This window comes from Episyrphus balteatus, chromosome 4, assembly GCF_945859705.1.
Source record: "Episyrphus balteatus chromosome 4, idEpiBalt1.1, whole genome shotgun sequence".
In the NCBI taxonomy this organism is placed as follows: Eukaryota; Metazoa; Arthropoda; class Insecta; order Diptera; family Syrphidae; genus Episyrphus; species Episyrphus balteatus.
In genome coordinates, this window is record NC_079137.1 from 60,095,985 (window position 1) to 60,114,603 (window position 18,619).

General features: G+C 30.2%; 1 protein-coding gene across 2 annotated transcripts in view; it reads right to left on the reverse strand.

The window, feature by feature from the left end:
• Positions 1-18,619, reverse strand: part of LOC129919536 (ecdysone-induced protein 75B, isoforms C/D) — a 218,956-nt gene that overhangs the window by 173,787 nt on the left and 26,550 nt on the right. The window contains exon 2 of one of the 2 annotated variants that reach the window (XM_056000450.1): positions 1,561-1,599. The exons of the other annotated variant lie outside the window; for it this stretch is intronic. Within the exon in view, the coding sequence (XP_055856425.1) occupies positions 1,561-1,599 (39 nt within the window). The remainder of the gene's footprint in view (positions 1-1,560; positions 1,600-18,619) is intronic. 2 annotated transcript variants of the gene reach the window in all.

The window sequence follows — 18,619 nt, forward strand, 5'->3', positions numbered from 1 at the left end:
TGGCCTTTGAAACCAACAAAAGTTTGGATGAGGAAAATAAATGGTAGTTAAGCCTGGGCTAACTTTGGGCAAACAAATCATAGTGATAAATCAACCGCTTTTACACTGAACACTTTGAACACTCTTTGACTTTGAAAACTTTTTTTTTTTCGTTTCGCATTATTAAGTCATGATAACTTTTAACATTTTATAAGGAATACTAGTTTGTATTATTTAGAGTAAAGAACAAAAATACTTTTTCGACTTTTGTACAGTTAGAAACAAAAAATTTGGTTTTTTAGCGCACAACTCGGCTGATATTCTTAAGTAAAATTTTCTTAGACTAAATTTTGGAGAAAATTTTGTATGGGAGCTAAAATTTATCTGCATGCAATGATTAAGTAAGAATATACAATGCTAATTTGAATTAATTACACTGGCCAACAATTTTCAACTTTTTAAAATTTTCCAAAAAAATTAATATCTAATTTTATAGATTTGTTTTGAGTAAGCTCAAAAATCATATTGGTTTTTGAAATATTTAATTTTTCATATTTGGGGAAATTTTCATACTAATTTTGTAGTTTTCCTTATTTTGCGCGTTTATTCAAATTTTCCAGAAAAATTTATATCAAATTTAATGTATTTAGGGTCAGTTAACCTAAAAATCACAAGCTTTTATTTCTAGGAGCTGTATTTTTTGAAATATTTAAGTTTTACACATTTTGGGGGTAATATCGTAATAATTATAAAGTTATGCTTATTAACTGTTTGTTAACATTTTCCAGAAAATTTTTTGTCGAACCTAATGCATATGGGTTCACTAAGCCTAAAAATCACACTGGATGCTTTCTATTAGGTCTATTTTTTTTTTTAGATATTTTCATTTTTCACATTTTTTGTACTATTTTTTTAAGATTTCATTATTACAAGCGTTTTTAACGTTTTGCTGGAAAAATATATTTGTAATGTAATGTATTTCGGTTCAGTAAGTAAAATAAAAATACAAAAACATTTTTTTTTTTTAAATAAAAAAAATTTAACAAAAAAAAAAAAATTGTATGAATTACTATTTCATATATCGTCGGTGAAACCAGAAAAGTGTGTAACTCCATTTTAGCAAATTTTATAGGAGAGCAAAAAAACAAAATCGTTTTGAAGGCATTTGTATGAGTTTTCATTTTCTAATTTGCTAATAAAATAAAAACTATGAACTTCAAGGGGATTCTGAGTTTAAGGAACGGTAGATATTAGGTTTGTCTAACAGATGGCATTCAAATCTAATTTTCAGAAAATTTGGAGTTACACACTTTTCTGGTTTCACCGACGATATGACTAATTTAAAAACCAGAGCTGCTAGAAAAAAACTAATGTTGTTTTCAGAATCAGCACCCTAAAATTAGTAAGAAATAATAAGCAACGGTCTGGAAAATTTTTGTGTGTTGCGTTGTAATTTAACTCCGATTTACCATTTTACATAAGTTAGAAGCAATTTAATTACCTTATTATGAATATTATTTTCTTAAAATTTAAGTTACGTTTACGTTTAAGTTAAAAGTTTTATAAAAAAAATTATCTTACCCATACTATATTGATTTGGAAAGTGTTTTGTCCACTCACCTGAAAAAAAAAAAAATAAAAATAATTTTTATAAGGTAATCCTTGGTTTCAATTGTATTAGTAATATGAAAACTGAGATAAATATTTTGTGCCCTTTGAATTCTTTTGATTTCTTAAAAAGTTGACTATTTTGGCTTAATATATGTTAAAAAATTAAAATAAAAAATATGAAATATAACAAAAAATACAAATATGTAACAGTGATCAACAACACTGAATATTTAAGGTTGCGTTGAACCAAAATATACTTTTCTAATTCTATATTTCAACATTTTTAATTCGAATCCGAAGTCAAAAAATCGTCGTCACGTTTCGAAGATAAAAAATTATCTCTTGAAGTCTAACCTTTTTTTCGAAACATGTTTCAATAGCATCCAGAAAGCAATTTTTTGCCTGTGTGAAAAATTTGTGAGTAGAAGAATACTTTGAAAAATTGTTTATTAAAGAAAAGCATCTGTAAATATTTTAAATGCAGCATGAATTGATTTTTAAAAAATTAAAACCATCAATTTTCATAATTGAGCACAGAATCGGTTCAGACAAAAAAGATTGTTGGTGTCTTTTTAGTAATGCACACCTGGACTATGACGAATATTTACACTATTTCGAGAGGCTTTGAAGTCTCAACTAAAAGTATAGGTAGGTTTATTATCAAATAAGCTTCAGACTCTAATGCTTTAGAGGAAGTATCTACCTTAATGAAAAATTTACACTAAAATATTGCGTAGGTATAAGTGCAAAAAAAATAGAGATTGTTTTTTGATTATAACGAATCAATGCATACACACATTTTATTAATAATGTTCACACTCATTTACCTTGACAACCCTCAATCGTTCAAGTTCATTTAAATGAGAAAATCCTTCAAACACTCTCTTTCATTTCAATTATATTGACTGCGGTGAAGCATGAATTTTGAAATGAAAAGCCAGTAGTACGAAACTTTGTAAACTCAATTTGCGTCCATCTGTTTACTTCAAAAAAGCTATTAATTCCCTAAAAGTCATTCTCAATTTTGGAACTTATATTTGACATAAACTACAACTACATCAGTTTATTCTTCTCTTCGTACAAAAAAAAAAAAAACATCTGGTGCTCTCTCCGGAATGGGACTTACTCTTTCTCTCTCGTAATTTGATTGCACACTCAAAAACACAGTTCATCTGACTCACAACTACTATCAAAGTGCATTCAACCTCCCACACTACTCTCTCCTGATATAAATGATGATGATGATGATGAGGAATCGCGTACAATAACCTTGAACGTTAAACTATACCTATTTACCCCTTTCGCCTCACCCTTTTTCTCTTTCTCCTTCAGAAAACTGTCCCATCACCAATCTCTCACCCTCAAAGTCTATAAAAGCGATGTGCATGCAAGTAAAAAAAAACTTATTTCAATGCTATTGCCAGAGCTCTTGCACACATTTGAAGGGCGTTGCCTAGACAACACGTGATGTAAGGATGCCCTTGATCGCTAGGAATAATTAATATTAATCCTTACGACCCCTGAATTGTTTTTTTTTTTTGTCTTTTTAGTGTTTTTTTTTCCTTCGAGAAGAAAATTAATTTTGTAAACCAGCCAAAAAACGACGTTTTCAACCCTCATAGTTTTTTAAGGTTCCGAAATTATTTTTTTTTTTTTGTCAAGGTAACTTTACTTACACAAGCTTTATACACATATGCAATAGAGCCAAAAAGGACACGTTTTCTCTTCTACTCTACTCTTACCAGAATTATGGCCATCATCCGGTCGGTTTGGCTCGGCGGCAACGGAGACGTGGTGCGTACGGAAGAGTCCATGGTGAAGGACATTTTCAAACTGAACTTGAACGAGAGAAGCGCAACTCAAGTTTTTCAATGTCAACCCCCCGAGAGTATAGGAAAAAGCACCCCTTTCTTCCTTTTTTGCATTCACCCCCTCACGACCATCATATTTGTGTGTGTATTCTGATGTTTTTGCATGGCCAAACCTAGACGCAACCTTTAACTCTATCATACAAGTGTCAGGTCATGGTTAAATATTTTTATATTTGCTTTAGGTTAGGTTGAAAAAAAATATACAAAATTCTAGATACAGAGCAATTGTGGTACTATTGTGATCCTCTAATGCAAAATTTATATGAGACTACAAGCTTATAAGAAGATGTATGTATGTGTATAAGTTTAGTATGGATTTTAAAGTCCTTTTTTTTTTCTTTCATTATATTATTTTGTGTGTAGGTAGGTATAGTTTTTTTCTGTCAAGGGAACAAATTTTTATATTTTGTGTCCTTGACTATGAAATAAGAATAAATTGTATAAACGACGACGACGACGTTGACGTTACCTTCACCTTCAAGAATATAAGTAGGCAAAAGCAAAGAGAAGAAAAAAATCGAAACAGTAAAATTTGATAATTTGTATGAAAGTAATAGTTCTGAGAAAAGATTCAAATAGTAAAGAAAAATTCAAGTAATTTTTAAGGAGTTTAAATTTTTAAGGACGATAAGTAGTGGAGTAACTAAAGCTCAAAAATTGGCAATATTAGGGAGCAGCTTAGATTTTGATGATTTTTTTTTCAAACGTCGGTAATTAAAAATACTTTAAAGTCTATAGATTAAAAATTTGATTGAAGATTTTTGTGAACAAAAAAAATTTTTTTTTCAAAATTTTTTCTTAAATTTCATAAATTAATTGATGCCAAAAGATTGTCTAGGAAATTCAAGAAAAAAAAATATACGGGAGTGAGGGACAATCTTCCATCGTTCAAGCGATAGATGCAATTTTCTTATTAATTGACTTCAAACACAAAAAAAAAAATAATTGAACACAACGGCAACACCTACAATATTTAAATATACATTTTTAAAAAGCTTGAAGCTTAGTCATATTGGTAAAATTAAAATAAAGTTAATTGAATTAAGGGCTTTTGAAAGAATGGTAACTGAACTCAGATTAAAAAAAAAAAAAGATTATTGAAAAAAATGCATTTATTTTCAAAATTTTTTGGCCACATTTATTATGATTTGAAATTATAAAAGGAATTGTAAAATGTATTACGGTTTATGAAAAAAATTAAAAAGTTGAAAGTTAAATAGTAAAAATTTAAAGTTCTTATTTACCAAAGTCTTTGAGAAAATTAATTATTTCAATGCAAAAATTCAGTTTTTATCAAAAAACCCATTGAAATTGAAGTAATTTTTAATTTTTTTTTTTCAAAAGTGTGATATATATTACCTTTTCTGCTTCGGAATTCAACTGATAATATTTATGGCCAAAAATTTTTTTAAAATAAATTCATATTTTATTAGGAAAAGTTTGGAAAAAAAGTCATTTTAAATTTTTTTAATAATTTTTTTTTTAATTCAGAGTTTGAGGACCATTTTTTCAAAAACTCTTAATTAAATTTAGTGGATTTAAATTTAAGAGATAAGAATGAGCTTCTGGCTTTTTGAAAATGTATTTTAAAATATTGTAGGTGTTGCCGTTGTTTTCAAAATATTTTTTTTGTGTTTGAAGTCAGATTATGAGAAAATTGCATTTATCACTTAAACGATGGAAGATTGTCCCTTACTCCCTTATATTTTTTTTTCCTTAAATTACCTACAGAATCTTTTCCTATCATTTGTTTTATGAAATTAAAGCAAAAAAAATGGTTTTGTTAAAAAAAAATTTAATTTTAATTTTAAAAAACAATACGGCAACATCGGCAATTTTTAATCTATAGACTTTAAAGTATTTTTAATTACCTACGTTTGAAAAAAAAATCGTCAAAATCAGAGCTGTTCCGCGGGGTTCCCTAATAATTTGCTTTAGTTACTCTACTTAAGTATATGTAAGCTTTTTAGTACCTATCATCATGAACTATATGAATCAGTTTATTTAAATTTGGTATTAAAAAATTGAAATAGTTTTTCAAAATAGTTAATAGATTTGATAATAAATCCTTATCCGTTTAGAAATCATGGAAACCTAGTCAACTTTTTTTTCTTGAAGAAGGACATTTTTTGGGATATCACTTCAAATTTTTACATCCGAAGGAAATAGCAGAGTATCATAGTGCTGTATGCCGAGAATAATATCCCTTATAATTATGAAATGTTTCAAACAACTTTGTTTAGTCTTAAAGAGTTGATATTATATTTTTTCTCAGTACAGCTACCGGAGTAAAATGTCTTTGAGAAGTTGTGATTGTGTGTCATAGAATTTACTTTGTGGAAAAAAAAAACCAACCTTAAAAGTGATAAATTAAGAATTTTTGGGCATTCTATGGTAACGTACAAATCATACAAAATTTTATCTTCCTAAACTAGTTGCTAAAAACTTTTTCCATTGTATTGTACACCCTAACATTTTAAAAGCTAAAACCTGAAAAAGAGGTTGTCTGTAAAGCCGGTTTACGGACGATGACTTTACGTGATAACGTCGTCAGAAAACAGGTTGTGTGCTTTTGTTTAAAATGAGTCAATTCAAGCGTTTACTTATTTCAAACAATCATAATTTACAAGAAAAAGCTAAAAAAATACCTTTTTTATTTTCTCATTATATTAATTCTTTTATTTTAAAAGCTTACAAAACAAATTATGATTATGCAATTTAAAAGCCAGGTATTTCTTCTTAATAATAAAACCATTTTTAAATTTTTACAATGCACAAAAAGTATAAAAACAATTTATTGAAAACAATCATTTTCATCAAAAAAAGCAAAAAAAACATGAATTTTTATCTTCTCACGTCATTAATTCCATTTTTTCCCTAACAACCTATACAACATTTTATACCATCTGAAGCTTATTGTCTTACAGCTCATAATATATATATCGGTCAGGTCTATAAGACATCTACAAAAAGAGCTAGAATTTTTTGCACTCGATCAAATTCTATTAAAAAAAGCGAAAAAACATTAATTTTTATGTTCTCACGCTATGGAATCAATTTTTTTGTTTGACAACCTATAAAAAATTTTATACCATGTGAAAGCTTTTTATTTCACCTTTCATATGACGTATCAATCTCATTTTAAAGAAAAAATTTTCTCTGTAAACCAACAAATAAAAAACTTTTATTTATCCTTAGCAATCATTTGTTGTTGTTTACCGTGTAAAATTTTACTGAGCTAAGTACTGAGTTACCAATAAAACACGGCTATTGTGTAGCTTGTAGTTAGTCCACCGTTATGTGTGATATACCAAATGAAAGGTAATTGTATCAGGATGCTCATAAAAGTTAATAAAATTTCTATCTGCTCTTGGTCAAAAGTTATAACCTGTTGAATTCTAAAATTTTATTTTACCGTTATCTCAAAATGATTGAAACTTCGCACTCATATAGTTGTAGTCATGGTCTATCATTACTCTATATACTTTATTCCTATATCTATTAAAGAAAAAAAGATAAAAATAAAAAACGATGAAAATCGGTTAAAAACGGTCAAAAAACGTGTTTCTTCGGTTATTCAGTCAAAACTCACTAAACGATTCCAAATTTTTGCACATATATGCATAAAGCTAAAACCTACATGTCTTTTAAGTTTGAGATTTTTTAAACGCTCCAAAAAAAAGCTAAAAATCGAAAACTACCCAAAAATACCCCTAAAAAAGAAGGTGTTTTCAAAAATTCATATTTCGAAACGCAGAGTGTTGGAAAAAAATCCGTATTAGATGCCTATTTTTTTCCCTCATCATTCACCTGGCACCTTTAGAATTGTCAAAAAAAAATGTTCGCTACCCAAAAACATCATTTTGTCGTAGCCCCAACGCGTGTACAACGAATTTTTTCTTAAATGCAGTTATTCTTAAAATAGTCTCATCTATCTATAGCAAAAAAATTAACTCTCCACAACTTCGCGTTTAGATTTTAGCCCAAATTTCATCTTTCCGTTTTACCCCTGCTTACCCTATTAAATGACGGAATTCGTAAAAATCCTTTATTTGGATTAAGCTTTAGGTTATTATCTTTCAAATGAGCTATAGAAAATTTTTGTATCTCTAATAGTTTATTTTTAATTTTTAATTGAAATTTTTGCCGCACTGCGAAAGTGCGAGAGTGTAACGTTAGAAAATGGCGTCACTTTTTTGTGGTGGCTGCCATGGTTCATCGATTTATAAGACGTTATCAAGTCAAAAAATTCCGAAAATGTCGAGGTTTTTTGCGCACGATTTGATACGATTTGATAATCGAAATGAGATAATTTGCGAAATTATCTCCTTTGGGCTCTGAGAAAACAGGCTACAACTTTTTTGATTGAAAATTTAATTTTCGATTAAAAATTTATTAAACCATTTTCGAATTAAATACAAAATTGGTTCTCAATTTGAGCAGCATTTTCAGAAAGCTTCCTAAGCAATCTCGTTGCAAATATTTCAAATTTGCTGAAACTTTCACAAAACAAAAGAACGTAGTATCATCAAATCTAGTCATGAAACTTTTGGTTTTGTTCCGTCGTCGTCGCAATGCCAATGTCTTCATTTTTTCAACAACATACGAGTAAAGGGTGTTTTTTTTAACAACAGCTATTCCAAAAAACACACCTAATTAACCACACTTGGCTACCGAATATACCTCAAGCGTAAAGATTTTGCCAAAAAAGGTCTTAAAACTTCAAAAATCTCAGCTGTTTTCTTAATCACCATCACCTAAAGCCACAGATCTAAAGACTTTTTTTGGTCAAATTTGGGAACTTTTTTGCGGTTTTATTTCACTTTCAACGTAAATGATTTTATGGTGGAGTTATTTCTCAAAAAATTCTCAAACACATTTTGTTAAATGATCATGATTTTTTTTTTTGTCTTAAAACCCGACTACTTATTAATAAAATTGGTTGCTTTTGATGCACCTTTAAATAAAAAAAAAAACTCATCATCTCCAAGACTTTATTTTATAAAATCCATCTCATTTAAACTTGCATCAATAATATAGGTTCAATACATCAACAGCTCTTTTTTCAACATCCCATTCCACCTTTATTCTTTTTTGTTGTTGTTGCAAAAAAAAAAAAACTCCTAAAGACAATGCCAATGGCAATGCACCCATTTATTCGCCTTGGCCCAACTTTAATCTTTTATTATTCGCATCTTTCCATTGCACATTCGTATTCGCATTTATTCTCTTTATGCACTCCGCTATACAACAACACTAACTAAACATATATGACGCATGCCTCTTTTTTTAAATGGCACAGAAAAATTGCAAATTTAGCCCAAGATCGCGGGGCAATGTCTTCAAGGGACGGTGATTGGTGATGGGGTACCAAAGGGGGGAATATAAGGACCCCAGTAATTTAGTGAATAAGATCGCGTAGCAAGAAAGAAAAAAAAACTAAACTTAAATTGTCGTCGCGTGATGCAGACGTCGTCGTTGTTTCTTGTCGATGGACGATAAAGACGATGAAGATGATGAAGACGAAGACCAACGACGATGACAACGACGGGACGATGCGATACGATGCATGGTATGTGGAATCGCACTCTGCTGATGCAAGTGGTATTTGCACTGGATAGCAGCAAGGAGCGCACACAAAAGGGGGCTTGGTTCTTTCACTCTTGCTTCACTCTTTCTTTCTTTCTTACAAAAATTTCAATTTCTGCAGGCAAATAATCGTGTTACCGTTCTATGTTTTTTTATGACAAAAAATAAGGGGTATCAAAAAATGTATGTTCTTTTGTTCCCTCATAACTTCTAAAGTACGTATCGTAATTTGACGAATGAGATGTCATTGGAAGCGTTTTGACTGTCTCATGGTTATAAGAATCACAAAATACAAAAATAGGTAGTATTTAAGAATGTTAGTTTTTTTGTTCCTTCATAACTTTTAAACTACTTATCATAATTTGACAAAAAAAGGTGTCATTGGAAGCGTTTTGATTGTCTCATGGTTATAAGACCCACAAAATGCAAAAATTTTAGAATGTAAGTTTTTTTTGTTCCCTCATAACTTCTAAACTACTTTACGTAATTTGACAAATGAGATGTCATTGGAAGCGTTTTGATTGTCTCATGGTTATAAGACCTCAATTTATAAAAAATAGATATTAAAATATTGGTTATGAATTTTTCAAACCTTTGGTCACACTAAATTTTTGAATAGTGCAGACGATCAAGACATATAATTTTATAAAATACAACGTGCGACGACGAGGAATGAAATTGCAGCGCAAAATGAAAAGAATGGAAAAAAAAAGGAAAAACGAAACAACATCCACGACGACGAAGGAAGTGTTATTGACCTAAGTCAAGGGCACTGACTGTGACTGACTGCGCGACTGCTCAGTTCGCCTCATTTACTGGAGATCGAGATGTTGGCCGGGGCTTTCTTCTTCTCCGATCTTGTGAATCGTTTGTTGCATCTTTTGGCGCGATTTCATTAACCTTAAGCGCACACAATGTAGTGCATTCAAAAAGAGCCAAGACAGTTTTTTGTTGTTTTTTGTTGAATTTTTCTTGCCATTGTGTGTATTAAATCAAAGAGTTATCAAGGGCTTTGGTGGAGCTGTAGGTACAGAACGGAGCCCTATGATAATCTTCGGTGCCGGTGGGTGCAGTCTTGAAAAATAAAAAAAAAATGACTGTCTTCTGTCTTTTAGGTCAAAAACACTATTCAAGTACACACAATATCCATACAATTTGCTATTCCATGTTTTTTTTTTGCAAAAATAAAAGTATTCTTTGTCATTTTTGTCGAAAAATAATGTACACGTCTCTTTGCAAAAAGGAATTCTTCACTTTTTGGTTCGGTGTTCCAGCTTAACCATGACAGTCGGCAGAGGTCTTTAAAAAATAAATAATTTCCGTTCTTATTGTTTTCGCTTGAGTTCTCCTCCGCCATTTCAGAGTTGGTTGTTGTTTGAATTAATGAATTTAATTATGAAAGAGCATTAACCCATTTTAGGGTTAAGTAATTGGGTGAAGCTATACAAATGACTTCGAGGGCATAAACATTTTTGTTTTTGAAGAAGTACAAATAAAAAAATTAAATTGCAAGTCAAATGGAGGGAATACACATATTTTTGAGGAAACAATATTTATGAGACGTGAATTTTTGTCCTTAGTCAAGTGCAGTGACCTAGATTTGTATTATGTTTTTTTTGTATTTTTGGCATTAAAAGAAGGGGGCATTTGTTTTGTTTAAAAGCAACGATTATTCTTTATGGAACTTTGCATATAATTTTTGGCATAGGATTTGAACCGTGAATTGATGACTAATGAACAAATGTAACATTCACTTAATCAACTGACATAAATTTATGAAATAATAAGGTGAACTTTTTTTTCAAGGGTTTTTTTTTTTATTTTGAAAAACCCTCGGGTGCACGATTTTGTATTTCAAAATATAAAAACCCTAGAAAAAATTTGGAAAAATACCAGAAATTTTAGCTTTCTTTTAGAAAAAAATTTGTATGAAGAATTTTCCTTGAACAAGAATATTTTTTGTTAACGGGTCAAAATTCTGACCTCAAAATTTTGGTTTTCAAAATCTTGCTTTTTTTAACGAAAATTCTAATCAAAAAGTAGTCAAATTAGTCAAAAATTTTGTTAGAAAATGATTTTATAAAATTCTGAAAAAAATAAATAACAGGGTTTGCAAAATGTTTAAAAGGGCCACTTTTTTTCAAAACTCCTTTTTAATTTTTTTTAAAGAATTCTTTACAACAGAATTATGAAAAGCAGAATTGGAATAACCAGAATTTTGAAAAAAAGAATTTCGATAAGCAGAATTTTGAAAAATTAATTTGACCCAAGCTGAATTTTGATCCTAACCATTTTTTTAAGCTTCCTAAAAAATCCGATTCTCAGAAAATGTTGTTTTGACAACAGCTTTGACACTATTTTTTTTTATAATTTAACTTAAGAAGTTATTTTCGTTTCTTATTAAAATTCCTTTAAAATTAAAAAAAAAAAATTAATTGAATTTATAGAAAAATAAAAAGATTTACACACAAAATTTTAGTTTTTCAAAATAATCCCTACTTTAAATTTGTTTTCATTTGTGTATTTATGCTTTAGAATTGTTAACAAGAAATTTAGTTACTTTCTGTTATTTTAAATTCTATAACAAGAATAATTCTTCGTATGGCTTCAAAGATTTTTTATTTGACTAAACAAAGTTTTTTTTGTAAGAAAAAAAACTAAAACACCTGTTTTGACTTCCATTAAAACTCTCTTAAAATCAGCTTAAATGAAAAAATTTTAAATTTTTGAAAAATTATTTTAATGTGTCGATTTTAATAATTTCTTCAGAAAGGTGCACCAATTTTTTTGGAAATTTTTTTGTATGTAAAATTTTTTGTACTAGTAGTTTGCGCTTTATTGCTCAGACAGAGTGTGAATTATCAGAATAAATCTAAATCAAAACTCAATCAATTTTCTACCCTTTTTAATACCAAAGTTAAAAATATCTTTCACAAATTACTACAAAAATTAGCAAAGAAAAAAAGGAAATATGTATAAACAATTTAATATATTAAACGCCACCTGCTGGTGACAACAACCACAAAAATAAAACAACATTTAGCGAAGCAATTTTCTCATAAATAATTCATATTAGCATATAATAATTTCCTATTTCACTTTCACGCTAAGCTATTGGCAATATAAACTTGATTATTTTTAGCTACTCATTCATATATAAAGTCATCATTATTATTTTTATTTTTTCCTTATATTTTTTTTTTTGCAATATTATATAGGACATATTTGTAGGTCGACTCGGTTTTGCTATATTGATTGGAATTGGCCCAAAAAAAAAAGAAGAAAATAAATATTTATTCTAATGTTTTGACATTGAAAAATAATAAACGATCTTACATCAATGTCTCTGTCGTCGTTGGTAGTCTTTGTCGTCGTTTTGAGTACAGTGGGGCAGGACGACTAATATGGAAGCCGAAATAGAAAAAAAAAATAATTATTATTTTGAGGATTTCGTTGAAGAATTAAAAACTAGAATAATTTAATTCCAATTAATTTGCTTCATAAAGTTCTGAGTTGGCAAAAATTGAAACAAGGCTGAAATTCGTCAGCTGTTGTTTTAAAGAAGTTGAAGCTACTGTAAAAATGTGAATGAAAAATTTGTAGCTGAAGAAATGTTTTGAATCAATAAATTCGATTTTGATTTAAATTAGGCCTCCTCCAACCCCACTGTATATCGATGTTGCTAAATTTGTGTAGTCAATTTCCTAATAATATTCTTCTTCCGCATATACTTTTTGCTGTTATAAGGGGTAGCGAGGCTGTTAATTGCTTATTTGCTTTTTCTCTTTGTCGATGTGTTTTAATATAATTATTCCAATTTTTTTTTTGGTATATTTATGTGTATAGTTTATTGAAAAAATATGCCAAACTTATATTTTTGTTTTATTTTCGAACAACGAAAAGAAAATCAAATATATAGCTTTGAAATAGATATTTATATTTCTGTTATTTACCCTTAAAATGAACTTGATTCTGAAGGTTAAGTTTGTTAATGAAAACGAATGGCGAAATTAAAAATTTAATTTTAATTGAACAGTGGTTTTTTTCCATTTAAAATTTATTTTTTTCAATTTATCTGGAAATCCTCTTGCTGATAGTTTGAGGAAATACAAAATATTCCAAGAAAATTTTCATCATCAAATATATATTTAAATAATCAAAGTTTATTCCAGGAATTGGGCAACACCATGTATTGCATGCAACATGAAAAAATGTTAGTTAACGTCGAAACGAAAACGGTAGGATAGGGTAGGTGGTGACAGTTATCAGAAAAATAATAAAAAAAAATCGCAGCCATAATTTTGTGAGTTATGGGCATTTGAAAAAAAGTCGAAAAAAGGGTCACGCTGTGACGGTTTTTCATGTGCCGTGACTACAAATCTTAATTTTTCTCATTTTTTTCTTTTCTTACAGAACCTTGAATAACCAAATGCAATAGAAAATTTTAACTCAACTGCATCAGTTTTAAAGCAAATATTACTTTTTTGCCCAGCTAAGTACAAAAATTTTTTACATGACTCTAATTCAATGAACCGTAGTGTAAAAAAAAATGCACTACGTGGTTTTGGCAAGTTACTTTAAAAGTTGGTTCGTTCAATTTTTTTTTCAAAATGGTACAACGTTGTTGAGAATATTCTAGAAATAATCGAGATAAAATTTATTTTCTTAAGAAATCTGACTTTTTTATTAGGTAATTTTGGTCATACCCAAAAATACTGCAACCGCGAGTTTGCTTGTGTAAAGTGCGAAGGAAAACATGCAACTAAAAATTGTCCGATGAGCAAAGATCAGAAAGCAAAATGTGTGAACTGCCAGGGTAATCACCCGGCAAGCTATAGAGGCTGCCCAGTTGCCAAAAAATTCCAAGAGTTCAGAAGCAAAAATACATCTGCTAGAGACAAACCCAGAAACACAGTAAATACCGTTTTAACTGCTGAAAACAATACTAAGAATGAACCGCCTAAAAAAGCTGTTCAAAGTAAAAGCGATGAAAATAAAGCCTATTCTCAGATTCTAAAAAATGTGCGGAAGGATGAAGAGACTTCCATAAAAGAAATGCTACACCTCATTCTTCAAAGAATTGATAAACAGGATTTGAATATCAAACAGTTAAGCGAAAAAGTCGCTATTAAAAAATAATGATGGACAGAACACTTAAAATCGCTACATGGAATGCAAACGGTCTTTTACAACACTTATCCGAATTAAAAATCTTTTTAGATCTAGAACATATAGATATTTCGTCCCGTTTCTGCTTGAACCTTGTAAGTACATTTTTTTAAAAGATTTAATTTTTGTGTTTAACATTGCTCTAAAACTTACAGAGAGAATAGATACAAAGGTTTAAGTGTAAAAACAACTCAATCAATATGTAATAAACATAACTTGATTTCCCTTTGTTCAATTCATATTTTAAACTTTGAGAAATATGTGTATTTATTTTAAGAACTGAACAAAATTTGCTGTGTAGATACGTGGTTCAGGCAGAAACGGGACGATTTGCCTGGTGTCCGAAACTCACTTCTCCAATGGGCAAAGTCTAGATAATGTAATAGAAAACTATTCATGTTACCACGCTCCACATCCAGCTGACAAGGCAAGAGGTGGATCGGCGATTCTTATAAAAGAAAGCTTAAAACATTATGAAGAAACCAAGCTTACTAATGAAAATATGCAAGTAACAACTATTAGTATTGGTATGAAAAAGAAAGAGTTTAAGATAGCAGCTATATACTGCCCACCAAGGCGCTCCCCGACAGAAGATGACTATACAGATCTATTAAATCTTCTTGGGCATAACTTTCTTGTTGGTGGAGACTTCAATGCGAAACACACCCATTGGGGTTCAAGACTTATATCAACAAAAGGCAAAAGACTTTTCCAAGCAGGCCGTAAATACAATTGCGAATTCTATTCCTCCAGGTCGCCTACTTACTGGCCTTCCGATACTAACAAAATACCAGATCTTATTGACTTTTTCGTAGCTAAAGGAATCAAACGAAATCACATTAGTGTCGAAGGTAATTATGACTTGTCATCAGATCATACTCCAGTGATTCTAACACTAAGTGAATCGGAAGTAATAGAAAAAAGTAATCCAAAGCTTGTAAATAAGAAAACAAACTGGAGTGATTTTAGAGAAAGGCTTTTAAGTTTTATAAATTTAAGATCTCCCATGGATACAATCGAGCAAATTGACCATGAAGTGGAACAATTTATTGCTGATGTGCAACAGGCCGCTGAAGAAAGTACTCCAACATTTTCTAATAGAAGACAAAATGAAATAAAATATCCTTTAGAGATAAGAGAGTTGATAATAGAGAAAAGAAGAGCTCGAAGAAAATGGCAAAATACTAGATTTCCAGATGATAAAACAACGTTTAACCGTATAAGCAACAATCTTAAAAAACAAATTTATAAATTCAAAAATGATTCACTCAGTACATTCCTAAAGAATTTAACGACTGATGCTTCAACCGATTTTTCGCTATGGAAAGCAGCCAAGCGCCTGAAAAGACCGCAGTTACTAAACTCTCCCTTGAAATCTCAAGATGGGAAATGGATCGGTAACCCAAAAGAAAAAGCTAACCTTTTCGCGGAGCATCTTGCGAATGTTTTTAGGCCATACCCAACAAACGCGGCTGAAAATAGCTTACAGTTAGTTGATAAGATAGATGAAAGTGAAATACCAATTGTTAGATTAAAAGAAATAAAAAGTATGTGTTTACATCAACTATCAAATAAAAAATCACCAGGTTACGATCTAATTACTGCTCAGGTTATGAAAGAAATGCCTTTGAAAGCCTTCATAAAACTCCAATATATAATAAATGCATGCCTTAAGCAACGGCATGTCCCACACCATTGGAAAATTGCTGAAGTTATTGTCATACCCAAGCAAGGTAAGCCACCTACAGAAGTGACGTCTTACAGACCAATATCGCTTATACCAATTATGGCAAAAGTTTTTGAAAAACTGCTTCTGAAGAGACTTAGCAAAATTATAGAAGAAAGAAGGTTAATCCCAAATCATCAGTTTGGCTTTAGAAATAAACATTCCACGATAGACCAAGTTCATAGAATAACGGATGTAATAGAAAAAGCATAAGAAGAAAAACAAGTATGTTCAGCTATTTTCTTAGATGTTGCTCAAGCCTTTGACAAGGTTTGGCATGAGGGACTTGAGTACAAACTGCAAAGGGATCTTCCCAGACAGTACTATGAAATATTAAAATCGTACATCTCAGACCGATTGTTTAGAGTAAGGTACGATCAAGAATATTCGGAATTGAAGAAAATAGAAGCCGGTGTACCACAAGGAAGTGTCCTAGGTCCTACCCTGTATTTACTATACACAAGGGATATCCCAGTTGGGAATCACACCATAATGGCTACTTTTGCAGATGATACCGCAATTTTGGTACCCGACGAATGTGTCTCTAGGGGAGCAGTAAAGCTGCAATATGCCGTCGACACAGTCAGAGATTGGACCGAAAAATGGCGTATCAAACTCAATGAAACAAAATCTTCACATATAAACTTTACAAATAAAAAGATAAACAATATTCCAATATTCATTAATAATCAAGCTGTACCTTACGCCAATACGGCCAAATACCTTGGAATGACTTTGGATGCAAAGCTAAAGTGGAAAGAGCACATCAAAAAGAAAAGAGAAGAACTAAACTTGAAATATAGAAAAATGTTCTGGTTACTTGGTAACAACTCTGATTTATCAACCCAAAACAAAATAATGCTGTATAATCAAGTACTAAAGCCTGTTTGGACCTATGGTATCCAATTATGGGGCTGTACAAAGAAAACAAATACCGAAATCATCCAAAAATACCAAAACAAAGTCCTTCGTGGAATAGTTAATGCACCTTGGTACATAAGAAATAGCGATCTACATCGTGACCTACAAATAGAAACGGTTACAGAAGTTGTTAAAAAATACGCTGTATCGCATAATCAGAGACTGCAAAGTCATACCAATTCTGAAATGGTGTCCGTCTTGAATACAAGAAACCATGTTCGGAGATTAAGAAGAACCAAGCCTCATGAGCTTATGGTCTAAAAAAACATGGGAAAGTATTAAAAGTTTAAACTTCCCCCAAAGTGATTTTACAAAGTTAAGAAAGAAAAATCTGATGTCGATCTCTCAAGATTGGTCCTGATAAAGAGGTGGTTTTAGTGGTTAAGAGTCCCACACTACTTGGTGTCGAATACTGCCAAGTGTCTTTTGAAGATTTCCAGGTAATTTTTCGATATTATTTAAGTTTTTGTATTCTGAAAGGTTCTAATATCAGCTCTTCCCGTACATCGTTCATAAGTAATTGCAATTTTCTCGAAAGCGGCTGCAACGATTTTGATTAAACTTTGCATACGTACTTAATATACAAAGCAATTGCAATAAAACTGCATTTTTAGTTTTTCTCAAAAAAAGTCAAAATTTTTGTTAATAAAAATTTGGTCTTCATGTAGGCTCTTCCCCTTACATCTTATAATCTACATAAAAGTGCTTTGAACTGCAAGGGCAAGTATGTGTAAAAATTTTTTTTATTTTACGGATTTTGGAAATCAAAATTTTGTTACAATTGAAAAAATTAGAATTTTCAATTTAATTTTTGAAGTAAAAACTTCTTTAGTATCGTAGTGATTTGAAACAAGATGAAACGAAAACGCGACACGACTTTAACTTGTTATAACTTTTTTGTTTTAATAGATAGATAAATGAAATTTGTACTGTAGATAGGTAATTAAATAAATTATAATTTTACAAAATTTCAATTAATTTCATATTCAAAATTCTGAGATAAGGGTAAAAAGATGTTCTTTTCCAACACAAGTTATATCTTTTGATCTACTGCACATACAAATTAACTTTAATACGCATGCTGATAACATAACCTTTTATTTGATATATCACACATAACATTACGTGCTCTACAAGTTACACAATCTTAAATTGAAAAAAAAATTGAAAAATACCTCAAAACACCTATTGAGATCTGTTGGCGATGACCAGCTACCAGTGTAGGAAGGAAGTACCGTAATCTAAGTCTGGAAATTCGACATGGTTGACTTTAAAAAATTCTAACTTCTCTTGTAGACATCTTTGAAAAAAGATTTATGCATCATTATACAAGGTGAAACAATAAGCTTTCACATGGTATAAATTTTTTTATAGGTTGTCAAACAAAAAAATTGATTTAATAGCATGAGAACATAAAAATAAATTATATTTTCTATTATAAAAATAAATGTTTTTTTTGCTTTTTGGATGAAATTTCATCGAGTTTAAAAACTTCTAGCTCTTTTTGTAGTTGTCTCATAGACTTGATCGATATATATATTTTGAGCTAAGACAATAAGCTTTCAGATATTGTAGGTTGTTATTGAAGAAAATGGATTTAATAGTGTGAGAAGATAAAAATTCGTGTCTTTCGCTTTTCTTGATGGAAATTGATCGAGTTCAAAAAATTCTAACTCTTTTTGTAGATGTCTCATGGACCTGATCGATATATATATTTTGAGCTTAGACAATAAGCTTTCAGATAATATAAAAT